This window comes from Mastigoproctus giganteus, chromosome 1, assembly GCF_048544385.1.
Source record: "Mastigoproctus giganteus isolate SK-2022 chromosome 1, ASM4854438v1, whole genome shotgun sequence".
Taxonomy (NCBI): Eukaryota; Metazoa; Arthropoda; class Arachnida; order Uropygi; family Thelyphonidae; genus Mastigoproctus; species Mastigoproctus giganteus.
Genome location: NC_143575.1, coordinates 58,697,317 through 58,713,226, shown reverse-complemented (window position 1 = coordinate 58,713,226; position 15,910 = coordinate 58,697,317). Strand labels below are relative to the sequence as shown.

The 15,910-nt window shown below is 36.1% G+C and overlaps 1 protein-coding gene across 2 annotated transcripts in view; it reads left to right on the top strand.

Moving 5' to 3' along the window:
• Window positions 1–15,910, top strand: part of LOC150090822 (chromobox protein homolog 5-like) — an 83,273-nt gene that overhangs the window by 28,823 nt on the left and 38,540 nt on the right. For both annotated transcript variants that reach the window (XR_016546921.1, XM_090373088.1), the window contains exons 3-4: window positions 2,062–2,206; window positions 13,529–13,626. Coding sequence is in view for 1 of the 2 variants with exons in the window: in XM_090373088.1 (XP_090229214.1) it covers window positions 2,062–2,206; window positions 13,529–13,626 (243 nt within the window). In the remaining variant the exon portion in view is untranslated. The remainder of the gene's footprint in view (window positions 1–2,061; window positions 2,207–13,528; window positions 13,627–15,910) is intronic.

The following is a 15,910-nucleotide window of genomic DNA, read 5'->3' as shown; positions in this document are numbered from 1 at the left end:
ATAAAGAAGAGATATAGCCCATCACTGCCAGTGGATATCTGGAAATGTTAATAGACATTGGGCTATCCAAATTATGAACCATCTGTGATACGAAGTTGTTGCATTTTGGCTGTAGGATGGACACTGGTGCACTACAGACCAAATGTATAATAGATTCTGAATGAGGATTTAAAAATCGATTGGACAGAAACAGTTGGTCGGTGAGATCATGTACCTTACTCTTTTTGACTTTTCAGTGCAGGGATTATAAAACACAGTATATTCACAGAAATCATTTTATCTTAATCACACGAAGCTGCTAGTTTAAAAGTTTTAGATGTGGATGAAGATTAAGAGCTCTGCAGTGCCATTTGTGATTCTGTTCTTGAATGATGTCTTGTAATCTTTGAACACAATGAAAAATAGAACAATTCACTTAAAATGTCATGAATAACATCATGTAAATGTAATCTTCATAAAATATTATGGACATGAAGCTAGTTTCAAGAATTAAATTGTGTGAATTATTGCTTGGTAAACTGACATATGGCCCACCCTATATATTGCATTTTACTAACAATGAATTGGGCCTCAGCACATAGGTATGTAATCGTGAATGAACAAACACTGTTCTGTAGGGGTACTAATTGATTTATTAAAATAAAATCAAGACAGCTGCTGAGTAGACTTAGTTTTAAAATAAAGTTTAAACAAAAGTAAAATATAACCTAACAGAATAGGGTGTGGTGTTTGTATGACTAACCTTGAATGCTGTATTACAGGCTTTGGTTTTTTGCTTGACTTGGCTTTTTTTTTTTTTTTTTTTTTTTAATTAAAGTTGTGGACCTGTTGGAAAGAGGGCAGAGAAGAGTAATAGGATTTTTTTTTTTTTTTTTTCCTCTTGCTGTAAAAGCTTGCTTTCTTGCATAATTTTGTCTAATGCTAATATGCTAGAATATTCGGAAAAACAACAAAAATTTGAATTAAGACTAGAAGAAACATAAAAAGATAATGCAAATGTGCATAGAAAAGTTAAAAACCATGAAACACAGTTAAAATAACCACAAATTTTAGAGTTAGAGAATTAATAGAATCCCTGCATTCAAATAGCATAAACTGAAACAGAGAATAAAATTTGGCATAATATCTTCAAAAACTCATTCTCCCCAACAGGAAAAATAGGATTACAAGGCAGTCAAGTAGCTCTAACTGTTAGAAACCAATCATTCCAATGGCAGCATGAAGCACAGGAACCTTGGAAGTGATCATGTAATCTTATCACTACTTGTAAAGTCAGGTGAACAGCAGTGCCATTCACTTCCTCAGGAAGCCATGACATTACTCCTACAGCAGAGATGCTTTGTTGTGGAGCAATATTTTAAACTCGCTTCCTTTGTAGAAGTTGGAGAGTAATATAGATAGCATTTCAAGATGCATTGGTTATCAAATAAATCTACCATATGGGAGTTTTTCATCTACTAAGAAAATGGTTAATTTTTTCAGAGTGAAAAAGCAGTATAAGATACTGTAACTTCATTATTATTTGTGATCCAAGCTGAAAGTCTAAATAAATTAGAAAATTAGTAAAACATGAGGTATTTAAAATTTTTGCAGAAATACTTTTCCACTAATCACTGAATCTTTATTTTCACCAGTAGGGTGTAAAAATAACTTCATGAAAAACATGTATTTATAGAAAATTTGTCAAAATGAATTTGTAAGTAGAAATATGTGCTATTAAAAGTTAATCTGACAAAAAAGACATAGCCAGGATAAGGGTGTAGGTGTCCATGGTATGCATGATTAAGGAATTTAATGGTGTAAATCCATATAACATAATTAGTTGTGAAGGAGAGGTGTTGCACTTCTGAATAGCTGCTTTGGGTACAGATACCTCATCTTGGCTCCTCTGCAAAAAAAAAGACAGATAATTTTGCACTGTAATTTATTGAAGAATTTGCCATTAAAATTGGATGTTTTACTGAGCGATGTGCTAATTTCGTATTAGGTTTTTAAATTTTTATTGTCATGTATAGTATCTTTTAAGAATCACATTATATTAATTTTAAGAAATGCTTGCAGATCAGAAAACACTTGGGAACCTGAAGAGAATCTTGACTGTCCTGAGTTAATTGCTCAATTTGAAGAGAAATTAAAAGAAGCTGCAGAGAAAAAAAGAAAGCGAACTAGCAAAGAAAATTCTATACCAAAGAATAAAAGACTTGGGGTGAGTTATTTTGACAGTGTTTCAAAACATTATTTTATTTAAGCTTTATAATAACTTTTTCTAAATTTAAAAGAGTGTAAGTTCATTTTGAATGTGGGGTTGAAAAGTTTTTAGTCCAATATAGACTGCAATGGCTTTTGTCAAAGACAGTATTGTTAATCTGTGCTATGACTCTTGTGTGTTCATAGAAAATTTCAGGTTCATAGCTATATTTTTCTCCTTTGCAGAGGGCATTGAAGTGTGGAAGGTGAATGAGGATGGTGACTGGTGAGAGAATCAAGCACCATGCAGGCATTGAGTACCTTCATTTAAAGGGAATGTTGCCAAAAGAAATTCATGAAGACATGCAGCAAATATTAGTGGAATCTTGTCCTTCATATGCCGCAATCAAAACATAGGCGAGACAGTGTTGAAGATGCACCTCGCATTGGGAGGCCTGTTATGTCAACACTTGCAAATATGGTTGCCACCTGGCCATGCAAGACTTCAGAATAACATTGAAGTACATTGAGACAACATTTAACATCTTCCGTGAGCGAGCTCATGATGTTGTGGTGAATGTTTTAGGAATGAAGGTTCTATTGATGTGAGTCCCTAAAGTACTGAATGCAGATCAGAAACAGGAAAGAGTGAGATGCTACACAAGATTGTACAGCACTTTGAAGCTAATGAAACTCAGTTTTAGGGGCAATATGTCAATATGGATGAAACATGAATGTACCATTTCAACTCTGAAACAAAAGAACAATTGAAACAGTGGAAGCATCCCTCTTCTCCCCCTCCTAAAAAGCTTTGAGTGCAGAAGTCTGCTAGAAAAGCAATGGCTGGCATCTGTCTTCTGAGATGCAAGAGTGATCATGGTTGTAATCCTGGAATGAGATGCAGGAAATTGGCCAAAGGAGTCATATTGCATCATCAATGCACCAGCACACACACAGCATTTGTAACTTGGGCAACACTGCATGGCTGTGGATTCAGGCTATTACAGCATCCACCCTACTTACCAGATTTGACCTCCAACAGACTATTTTCTATTTCCAAATCTTAAAAAGTACTTGAAAGGACAGGAATTTGACAGTACTGTGATAGATGCTGTCAATATTCGATAGTTGTTGATCCAGGGTGAGAAGCTAAGTGTGGATAGCACAAAAATTTCTGTTTATGATGATAAACTACAGAAGGAAATAGCCGATTGAAGTTTGGGTAAAGACCAAATATACAACTACGATGAGGCTGGCCTTAATTGGAAGGCACTACCTCAAAAGTCACTGGCGTCAATGACTGAACATATGGCACCGAGATAAAAGATCACATCACTATAATGGTATGTGCTAATTCCAGCAGTAGTGATAAATTGCATTTGGTTGTTATAGGGAAACCAAAAAGGCCTAGATCATTTAAAAATATTAATTTAAAATGCTTTGCCAGTTAAATATTTCTCACAAAACAATGCATGGATGAGCCAAGATATATTTTATGATTGGTTTCATAAAATATTTGTACCATGTGTAAGATAACGTTTGGTATCAAAAGGTTTACCACAATATGCAATGCTACTAATGGATAATGCACCTATTCATTCCATACATGTATGTGATTTAAAAAGCGATGATAACAAAATATCATGCCACTTTCTGCCAGCAAACATGACATCTCTCATTCAACCGATGGACCAGAGTGCAATTGAGAGTATGAAACATCATCGCAAAATGTTCATTCAAAAACTCATTTCAGCAGGAAATAAATTAGATTTGATAGTTTGGGAAAAGCTACATTTTAAAAGACACAATTTGCAATGTCGATGATGCCTGGAATGATGTTCCAGTTCAAACAGTACAAAGAAGCTGGAATAAGTTGTGGCCAGAAATATATTCAACTGATACAGAAGCCATTCCAAAAGAAACTGAAATTTTGCAGATGTTCGAATGTTCCTGGTTTTAAAAATATTTCGATGGAAGAAGTAAATGATTGGCTGGATGTGGACAAAATGGATGTTGGATGCGAAATTTTAGATGACAATGAAATTGTGCAAAGAATGATGACAATTTTGGATGATTCTGAAACTGAAGAAGAAGAAAAAGCTGCTGCTAATGGAAAAACAAACATAATTAGCCACTGTGAAGTTGAAACTATGTTTGTCAAAGTGCATTGATTGGTACAAGAAGAAGCAAATGCTATCCAAGCATTACTTTGTGTAAAATTCATAACATTGCCTCCCAAAAGGCTCGAGGGGTAATGAAACAAAAGAAATTGACTGACTTTTTTAGAAAAGAAATTTAATTATGTAATGTTGTTTACTTTTAAATTTTTGATGACATTACTAGACCAATGTAAGTCAAAATATTAAAAATAGGTATGTACGTAAATATCTGTACTATGATTTTTTGATGACCCAGTAAAAAATAAATAATAATTAAAGTTTGGTTAAATTTCATTAGATTATGTATTATGTAAGTTAGATGACCCGGTCTGTTGTATGTGTAATAATTATTTTAATGTACTTATTTTATCCTATTTGATTATTCGTCATAGTCTCGGTACTGTACCCTGGCAGATAATCAAAGTTCTACTGTAGCTTTTTTATGAAGTTTGATAATGGAGGAGCTTTAAGTTCAAATCTTGGAAGTTACAGATTTTAAAGACCCCCTTGGATCAAACTTTTGACAATACAGGAACTCCCTGACACATAATACTCTACTTACGCAAATTTGACTTTTTGCCGGCTGGTGCAAACTGAAAAAAATGTGGAAACGTATTTTGCATCTGTAGGGATAAATGGAGGTATTGTGAAAATATTGCGATTTGAACTCAATAACACATTGGTTTTTTTTTTTTTTTTTGTAATTCGTTGTAAGTCCTTAGAAGTTGAAAATTTTGCTATATAACTAAGAGCTATTTATCTCTGCCAGGGGCAAAGGTTGATGACGTTGTAGAGCGAATATCATCTTTTAAGGGCACAAAAGGTGATATAGTTGTACACGTTGGCACTAATAATATTAAGAGTAGGAGACCGGCAGAATTACTTAACAAGTACAGGTCACTGTTGAACAAAAGCCGAGAATTAGGGTTGAATTTGAAAGTGTCTGCAATTCAGCCCAGACACGATAGGAGGGAGTATATGATGAGAGCCTTGTCGATCAATTCGGCCCTGGAAAGATTGTGCAAGGCTCAAGGGGTAGAATTTTTTTCACCCTGGACTGTACTTGTTAACAGGAGAGATTGCTTCTACAGGGATGGGATACACTTAAATAGAAAGGGTGCAAGAATATTTGCTGACGCTATCGAGGCAGTGTTAGGTGGGTCAGACAACTGCTAGCTTGGGGGGAGACAAAGACCAATAGATTGACAGTAGCCACTGGCAGAGGTGAAAGAGATTCTTGCACTGCTTCTATTAGAATGAGCAGAAGCCTGAAAAACAAGATGCATGGTATTTCAGAGAATGCTGGGAGCCATTGCGGTACAAGTAAACACATGGGTCGTGTTAGGGTAGCTAAGAATAGAAACAGGTGCAGGTATACTTGCGTGTACACCAATGCTAGGAGTTTAGTAAATAAATTTGATGAATTTGAGGTATTGCTCAAAACATCGAAGGCAGATATTGTTGGGATATCAGAGACGTGGTGTCACACAGATATAAGGGATGCAGAACTGCAATTTGGGGAGTACAACGTCTACAGAAAGGATAGACAGGATAGGAAGGGAGGAGGGGTTATGTTATTAGTTAAGAAACACATAAAAACCAAGGAAGTGAAGCCAGTCGACATCGCTGGACAGTGCAGTGTGGAGTCAGTTTGGTGTGACATAAACATTGGGAGATCAAAATTGAGAGTAGGAGTGTGCTATAGGCCTAATGACTCTGATGAGTATAATAAGGAACTGTACAGGGAAATAGAGTGGGCCAGTAAATCAGAGTGTCTTATAATGGGAGATTTTAATTTCCCAGATATTGACTGGAATTTGGGGGGGTGGTTACTCACACACTAGCAGGGCTTTTGTGGATTTATTGGATGATTGTTTTCTACATCAGCATGTTCGGGAGGCAACTAGAGGGAGTAATACTCTTGATTTGATTATCAGCAGTGATTCTTCATGCATTAAGAATCTGCAGATAAATGAACCACTAGGTGGCAGTGATCACAGTGTGCTGAAGTGGGATTTACTCAAAGAGGTAACTACCATTAGGGGTAAAGGGAAGGGTTATTGCTTCCGTAAAGGCGACTACGATGGACTGAGACAGTATTTAAATTCTATACAGTGGGACCAACTGATGATGTTACCAACAGCAAATTCAAAATGGGAAGCATTCAAAGAACTTATCTTGGAAGCTACTAGGCTTTACATACCAACTAAGAAATATTGTTCAAGGTTTAGGCCTAAATGGATGTCAGATGAACTAATGAGGCATATGGCAGAGAAGAAAAATGCATGGGATACATACAAATTAACACATGACACAGAAGCCTATGATAGATACAAGTTGATATGCAACCAAGTTACAAAGGAGGTTAGGCAGGCGAAAGCAGATTACGAGAAATCCTTGGCAAGGGATGCAAAGAAAAACAGCAAAGAGTTCTTTACTTATGTAAACTCTAGAAGGAAGGGGATGAATCAGATTGGTCCACTTGATATTGATGGGTCAAGTGTTGATGATCCTGCTCAGGTAGCTAACAAACTAAATGAATATTTTGCATCGACATTCACACATGAGGAGTTATTCAGCGAGGGGAATGCCAGAGGTGTATTCAACTCTGGCAGTAAGCTAGAGAATCTTGTAATAACTGAGAGTAAAGTGGAGGAGAAATTGTTGAAGATAAACACAAGAAAGGCACCTGGGATGGATGGAATCTATCCAGTTATATTAAAGGAGGCAGCAATGGAAGTAAGCAAACCCTTAGCCATAATTATGAGAGCTTCCTTGGATTCAGGGGAGGTACCCATGGACTGGAGATGTGCAAATGTGACCCCAATTCACAAAGGAGGATCAAAGGCTGACACAAGTAATTATAGACCTGTGAGTTTAACTTCTGTTCCCGGAAAATTATTGGAGGCACTGGTTAAAGAAGCACTGCAGGATCATCTAGACAAGACTTCAGTTATAGCTCAGACACAGCATGGTTTTGTTAAGGGGAAGTCTTGCCTGACCAATTTGATTGGATATTATAATGCAGTCACAAAAGAACTGGATGCAGGGAATAACTTTGATATTATATACTTGGATCTTAGAAAGGCTTTTGATACTGTTGCACATGAAGACTGCTGCACAAATTGGAGCAGTGTGGCATTGGAGGCAAATTGCTGCTATGGATAAAGGGGTGGTTGAGGGGGAGAAGACAGAGAGTGGTAATCAATGGACACTGCTCATCGTGGACTGATGTTATTAGTGGAGTCCCTCAGGGCTCAGTGTTGGGTCCATTATTGTTTTCTGTATTTATAAATGATATTGATGATGGTATATCGGGCTTAATGTCCAAGTTTGCAGACGATAGAAAGGTTGGCAGGGTTGTCAAGGACACTACTGACACTATGCTGCTGCAACAGGATCTGGAAAGGTTGAGCAGATGGGCTGAGAGGTGGCAAATGAAGTTTAACATTGATAAATGTAAAGTACTACACATGGGAAACAGCAACCCCAGAGCAACGTATCAACTCTGTGGTACTACACTGACAGTGGTAGAGAATGAAAGGGACTTGGGGGTGGTTGTGCAGGCAGATATGAAGTTCTCTGAGCAGTGCAGATGGGCTGCACGAGTAGCTCATGGAGTATTGTCAATGATATACAGGAATTTTTCCAGCAGGGATAAGGAGGTGATTATTCCATTGTATAAGGCGATGGTCAGGCCACACCTAGAGTACTGTATACAGGTCTGGAGGCCTCATTTCAAGAAGGATGTAGAGCTGCTGGAACGAGTACAGAGAAGGGCAACAAGATTAGTGAATGGAACAAAGGGGTGCTCTTACGAAGAAAGGCTTAAGTTTTGCAAATTACAGTGTCTGGAGACTAGGCACCAGCGAGGTGATCTGATAGAGGTGTATAAAGCCTTGAATGGTTTAAGCATGCTCAATGCTGATGGGATGCTTCCTCTAGCTCAGAAAAATCACCTGAGAGGGCATAAATTCAAATTGAGGAAAGACAGATGTAGGATAGACGTGCGGAAATTTGCCTTTAGCCAGCGGGTGGTTGGTTGGTGGAACAGACTTCCATCCCTTGTGGTGGAGGTTGATAGCCTAAATAAGTTTAAGGCTCAGCTGGACAGGTATTTTGAACGAACAGAGGGGTGAAGTGGGGGTTTTTTTTTTTTTTTTTTGGCTGATGCTGCATAAGCTTGCTTTCTTGCATCAAATGCCTCTATTAATGCTAATGCTAATCTCTCTAAAATGTCATATTTATAATGGAAATTGCACTACACTATCCATCGTTATCATATGTTCCATTATAAGAATCAATTTTTTTAAAACACATTTCTGGAGGTCACTACCATAAAACAATAAAAACAATTTGCACTTTCCAGTTTATTGGGTTTTCTGTTACCGCAATCTATTATAAATGGATAGTAAACTCGATCTTATTGCATTTGCGATAATCCCAATAACTGGAATTTGTGAGTTTTTGCGTTACTATATTATGGTAACTATATCAAGTGCTGGCAGTGCCAGGAAACATAACAAAATTGATTTAGAAATGAAGATGAAAATGATTAAGAAGTAAGAAGCAGGACAAAGTTTGTCATCTATTGCATGGAATTAGGTCTCACTGCTTCAACAGTGAATACTATTTTAAGGGACAGTGCGCGTATAAAAGAACATGTCAAAGAATCAATGCACTTAAGATCAACAGTGATCACAAAACAGCATTCAGGTGCTATATTGAAAATGGAAAAGCTATTAATAATATGGACGGAAAATCAAATTCAGAAGCAAGTGCCCCTGAGTCCAGTGGTCATTCAAGCAAAAGCAAGAAGTATTTACAAAGATATTAAGGATAAGTACGGCAAACCCCTAGCCAAGTTCGTGGCAAGCAACGGACGGTTTAAAAGGTTCAGGCATTGCGCTGGTTTTCAAAACCGTTTAAAGTATGCAGTGAAGTCGCCAGTGCCGATTCTGCAACTGCAGAGAAATTTTGTGATGTGTTGGAAAAAATTATTGATGAAGGCAGATATTCAATGCAGCAAATTTTTAATGTTGACAAGACTGCTCTGTATTGGAAAAAAATGCCAGATCAAACATACATTGCCAAAGAGGAAAAGACAATGTCAGGTTTCAAGGCTTCAAAAGATAGAGCCACACTCTTGTTTGGGGCTAATGCAGCAGGAGATTACAGATTAATAACACTGCTTGTGTACCATTCTGGAAATCTTTGTACATTTAAGGGCATCAATAAAGCCACCCTACCCATGCATTTCCGATCGAACCAGAGCACATGGATAACAATATCTCTCTTTGACGATTGGTTTAAATGCTGCTTCATTCCTGAGGTTGAAAAATATTGTAAAGACATTCGTTTCTTTTAAGATTTTGCTTCTTCTTACTTCTTAATCATGATTTTTTCACGTTCGAACGTGAGAGTCATATTTCTACCACCAAACATGACTTCACTCATCCAACCTGTGGATCAGGGAGTTATTTCGAATTTAAAAGCATACTATTTATGCACAATTGCTCAGGCATTGTCTGCAGTAGACGGTGAGAAAAATTTTATGTTAAGAGACTTTTGGAAATCATAAAATATTTACCACACCATCTTAAACATTAATAAGGCCTGGGTGGAGATTACTAAAAGTTGTTTAAATGGCACATGGAAGAAAATATGCCCACAGCACATAAAAGGCTTTGAAGGATTTGAAAAAGACAAATCATATGAAGAGGTTATAGATAAGATTGTAAAGATTGCAGAGCTACTTCAGTTGGAGGTCGATGTCAAAGGTGTGGAGGAGTTAACAGAGAAAGAGAAGGAATTATCTAATGAAGAACTTATTGACTTGCAGGCAGCGATAGTGAAAGAAGAAACTGCTGATGGAGCTCAAGATGAACCAAATGAGGAGCCGAGACGCTTAGAGATGGCAATGGCATTTCGTGAAATTGCATTGGAAGTGGCAAGGTTTCAGAAGATGGATCCTGACAGCAAACGATTCTTAAAAGTTAAGAGGGGTGAATGATATGCTTGCTTGTTACAAAGAACTCTATGATGAAAAGAAAAAAAGCCACCGTCCAGTCATCCATTAATATGTTCTTTCGTAAGGTTGAGCAAGCAGCCGATCCCTTTCTAAATCTCCATAGCCCTCAACCTCTGCAGCGGAGCACTTATCAGATGAAGATGTCGATTCTGGCAATGATGCTCAAGAGGCAAAACTTACTTGATGTTATGTCTGTCTCCTCTCATTTTTTGTAATTTTATAATTTTGAAATTTTTTAAATTACACGCTTTTGTAATTTTTCCTGCACGTGAAATAAAAAATTGAAATAAATTCAATAAATAATTCTGTTTACATTTTTTTTTGATTCAATCAATTCAGTAAGCACAGTTGTGAGTGTTGCACAAGCATGGGGGAAATTCCGACTTACATAGGGTTCCACGAAACACAACCCTTACATTAATTGGGGAGCAGCTGTACTTTCCTTTTTTCATTCAAGTAGTGATTACAGCAGAAGTTAAGTGTGCCAGTGGTGAAAATGGTTGATTGGTTGTTTAGAATGAGTACTAATGCCTTAAGTCATGTTTAAATTGCAAGTATTCTTACCCAAGACCAACTAATTCAGCTACAATGTGAAAATGTCCTTAAATTTCCTCTGTCAATAGAATTAAAATGTGTCTTTTTCAGTTAGCCCAGGAGGGCTCCCAACATTTATATCCAAGAGATAAGATAGAATTAATTGAATGTAGAAACAAAAATGTTCATGCTGGAGATTATTATAGAGATTCCAATGTTTATCCTTTTTTTTTTTTTTTTTGACAGATTGCTTTTGCTTCTGTAAGGAGTATGGCAGTAAACATCGGATATACATTTAAGCTGCCCAGATAGATATCCTTTTGTTATAAGAAAATTTTCTGAACATCGCAAGCAACTAATTTAATCAATTCTTCAAAGTGTTTGTCAAGTATAGCATTGGAAAGGATACTAACAAGCAATTTTTTGGAGCCTACTGAGGGAGCATTTACAAATTGTGAACTCTTCTTTATGGGTTCTGATATTCCTATTCTTTAGTAATGGAGTTGAGTGTATTAGAGGGAATTTCATTTAATATATTTCTGCTAATATTCCCCAATGTCAAAGTATATTGAAATTTCTCATTAAATACATTCATAATACTTGTGTATGACTATGCCCTTTTCTGAACACAGGCACTTCCCGATTTACGTAATACTCGATTTCTGTAAATTCGACTTTACACAAGTTTTTGTCACCTGGTGTAAACTTAAAAAAATCATGGAAATGCATTTTGCATCCCGTAAGAATAATTGGAGGTATTGTAAAAACATCGCAATGTAAACTCAATAGCACATTGTTTTTTTGGTAATTTGTTTCCAAACCTTGGAAGTTGAAATTTTCGCTATATAACTAAGCTATTTATCTCTCTAAAAGGTCATTTTTATAATGGAGTGCTACCCTTTCATCGTTATCATATGTTCCATTATAAGAATCAATTTTGAATGGCTTTGTTGATGTTTTTCTAAAGAGCACTTCTGGAGATCACAGCCATAAACAATAAAACCAATTTGCACTTTCTGGTTTATTGAGCTTTTCTGTTAGTGCATCTAATTATAAACAGGTAGTAAACTTGATCTTATTGCATTTGCGATAATCCCAATAACTGTAATTGCGCTGGTTTTTATGTTATTGTGGGAAATGTGTTCCCTTTACTGAAATCTTCAATAATATAAGAAATTTAAATAAATTTTCAGAATCTTCTATTCATTCCTATTTACTTATTACAAATGAAGGGAAAGCAACCAATGGAAAGTGCAAGTGGTGGCAGTGCTAGGAAACCAAACCAAATTGATTTAGAAATGAAGATGAAAATGATTAAGAAGTAAGAAGCAGGACAGTTTGTTATCTATTGCATGGGAATCTCGCTGCTTCAACAGTGAATGCTATTTCAAAGGAGGACAGTGTGCTCGCTTATAAAAGAACATGTTAAAGGATCAATGCATTTAAGATCAAAACTGATCATAAAACATCATTTGGATGATATATAGACGATGGAAAAGTTATTAATAATATGGATGGAAAATCAGATTCAGAAGTGAGTGCCCCTGAGTCTAATGGCCATTCTAGCAAAAGTAACAAGTATTTATGAAGATATTAGGGATAAGTACAGGGAACCCCAAGTCAAGTTTGTGGCAAGCAAAGGGTGGTTTGATTTTTCAAGCATCACACTGGTTTCCACAACGTTAAAGTATTCAGTGAAGTCACCAGTGCCGATTCTGCAGCAGCAGAGAAATTTTGTGATGTTCGTAAAACCCCTTCTAAATATCCACAGCCCTCAACCTCTGCAGTGGCATACTTATCAGCTGGAGACATTGATTCTGGCAACAATGCTCAAAAGGTAAAACTTGCTGACGTTGTGCCTGTCACATCCCTGTTTTTTGAAATTTTATAATTTTGAAATTTTTGTAATTGCACACTTTTGTAATATTTCATATGCATGAGATAAGAAAAAATTTAATAATTAATTCTATTTACATGTACATTTTCTTTTTTGCTTCAATAAAATTCAGCAAGCATTGTTGCAAGTGCTACATAAGCATTTAGAGAAATTCTGACTTGTGTAAAATTTGGCTTGCGCAGAGTTTTGCGGAACACAACCCTTATATAAGTCAGAGAGTGCCTGTACATTAGAAGTGTTTGATTTCATTATTTATGAATTGTAGTGGAAAAAAATTATATGCTTACAGTAATTGTTAATATTTTGTTCAGAATATATAGTATGTCATAATGGCTTTATAGTATATTTATTTATATATATAAGATATTCTAATGGTTGTCTTGTTATACTTAACACAATACATGACAGAATAAAGTCTTATTTTTTATTTAATGAAACTTAACCTTTATTTTTATCTTTTTTTTATTATTATTTTTTTATGACTGAATGTTAAGTGCATTATGAGAGAAATTCAGAGATGCAATTGGAAAGGAAGTACAAAGAAAGAAAAACTCAATTATTTTAATTGCTTCACCTTCTGAAAATTAATGAAATAAAGTTAAATGTGAAGAAACAAGTGTATATTAGACGACACTTAGAAGGAAGACTTACATACATTTAGTTTCTTAATTCAATATAATATAAAAGAAACAGTAGTACATCTATATTTTTAATTTTTAGGAGCATGATGCTGCTCAAGCATTTGAAAGGGGTCTTGAAACAGAAAGAATTATTGGTGCTGCTAATTTTAGTGGTGAACTAGTGCTCCTAGTTAAATGGTGAGTGGGTTTATTTGTGTGTATTTTATTTTTTGTTTGCATATCCTTTGTCATTTGATAATTCATGTAAATTATCATAATAAATAATCATTATAATGAAATTTGTAAAAAGAAAATCTATAAATAATGACATGCTTTTTTGATATATCCTTTAGCATATGGCAGCACTGTAATAACTTAATAACTGGATAGTTAATTGCCTGTTCAGGATTAGTGACTTGATATGAAATGTACTGATAGATGAATTTCCAGTATTACTAAAATTGTTTGTTTACACTTTTGTATGAAAAAGTAGGGTTGTTTACATTGTATCATGAGGTGTTGGCGCTTATTACTACTTTTGGGCCATTAGCATTTACTTCACTTAACCCTTTTAAAGCCTTATACATTACATTTAGGTCACCATGCAGATGCCTAGTTTTCAGAGTGCAATTTACAGAACCTGAGGCTTTCTTGGTGAGAATATCCTTTTCTGCACCTAAGTAATCTTGTCGCTCTTCATTTTCTGCACTCTTTCCAACAGATCTGTCCTTAAAATTAGGTTTTTCAAACCTGTGTTCAATGTTCCTGGATATCATTAACAGGACCCCATGGGCTGTTCTAGCAGCTTTTGCGTGCACTGCTCTGGAAATATCATGTTGGACTGTACAATTGCCCTATACCTTTTTCCTTATTAACTAATTTGAGTTTGGTGCTACATAAATGGTATGTGATTTTGGGATTACTACATTTATTAATGTTAAACTTCAGTTGCCACCATCCCATCTGCTTAGTTTATCTGGATCTTAAAGTAGCATATCCTGTTTACTGTCATTAACTACTGTACCCACCTTTTATCATTCAGCAAACAGATATCAAATTTGAAATACAGTAAACCCTCAATTTAATGGACCCCGATATAATGGATTTCGGATTTAACGGACTGAACAAATAATAATATGGTAATGTACATTAATCTCGACCATATTATTTTTTTTTAGGTTATTCAAAACTTCAGTGTTATTATTAATTAAAAATTAATAATAATTACCTATTTCCATTACTGTTTTGATAATTACCTACTTTTATTTTTATAATCAGATTCAGGAAATTGTTTTTTATTCTTTCTGAAAATGTAATAGTAGTAGTAGTAGTAGTAGCAGTGGTATGTGATGCAAGAAAGCAAGTGTATGAGCTTATGCAGCATCAGCCAAAAAAAAAAAAAAAAAAATCACACCATTCCCTCCAAATGCCTGTCCAGTTCCTCCTTAAATTTATTCAACCTATCAACTTCCACAACGACAGATGGAAGTTTGTTCCAGCAATTAACCACCCGCTGGCTAAAGGCAAATTTCCGCACATCTATTCTACATCTGTCTTTTCTTAATTTGAATTTATGCGCCTTAGGTTCGTAATCTGAACAAGTGGAAGGATCCCATCAGAATTCAGCGTGCTCAACTCATTCAAGGCCTTATATACCTCAATCAGATAACCGCGCAGGTGCCTAGTCTCCAGCCACTGCAATTTGCAGAACTTAAGCCTCTCTTGGTAAGAGAATCCCTTCATTCTCCTCACCAATCTTGTTGCCCTTCTCTGTACACGCTCAAGTAAATCTACATCCTTCCTAAAATGAGGCCTCCAGACCTGTACGCAGTACTCAAGGCGTGGCCTGACCATTGCCTTATACAGAGGGACAATCACCTCCTTCTCCCTGCTAGCAAAATTCCTATATATCATTGACAAAACCCCATGACCTGCCCTGGCAGCCTGTCTGCATTGCTCAGAAAACTTCATATCTGCCTGCACAATTACTCCCAGGTCTTTTTCATTTTCTACCACCTTAAGTGTAGTACCACACAGTTGGTACGTTTCTCTGTGATTACTTCTACCCATATGCAGTACTTTGCATTTGTCAAGGTTAAACTTCAGTTGCCACTTCTTAGCCCATCTGCCCAAATTATCTAGATCCTGTTGCAGTAGCACACTGCCATTACTGTCATTAACAACCCTGCCAACCTTTGTATCATCTACAAACTTTGACATTAAGCCTGATATACCTTCATCAATATCATTGATAAATATACAAAACAACAGTGGACCCAAAACGAACCCTGTGGGACTCCACTAATAACATTAGTCCACGAAGAGCAGCACCATTGATTACCACCCTCTGTCTTCTCCCACTTAACCATCCTTTTATCCATTGTAGCAACTTACCCTTAATACCATTCTGCTCCAATTTGTACAATAGTCTTTCATGCACAACAGTGTCAAAAGCTTTGCTGAAATCCAAATAGATGATATC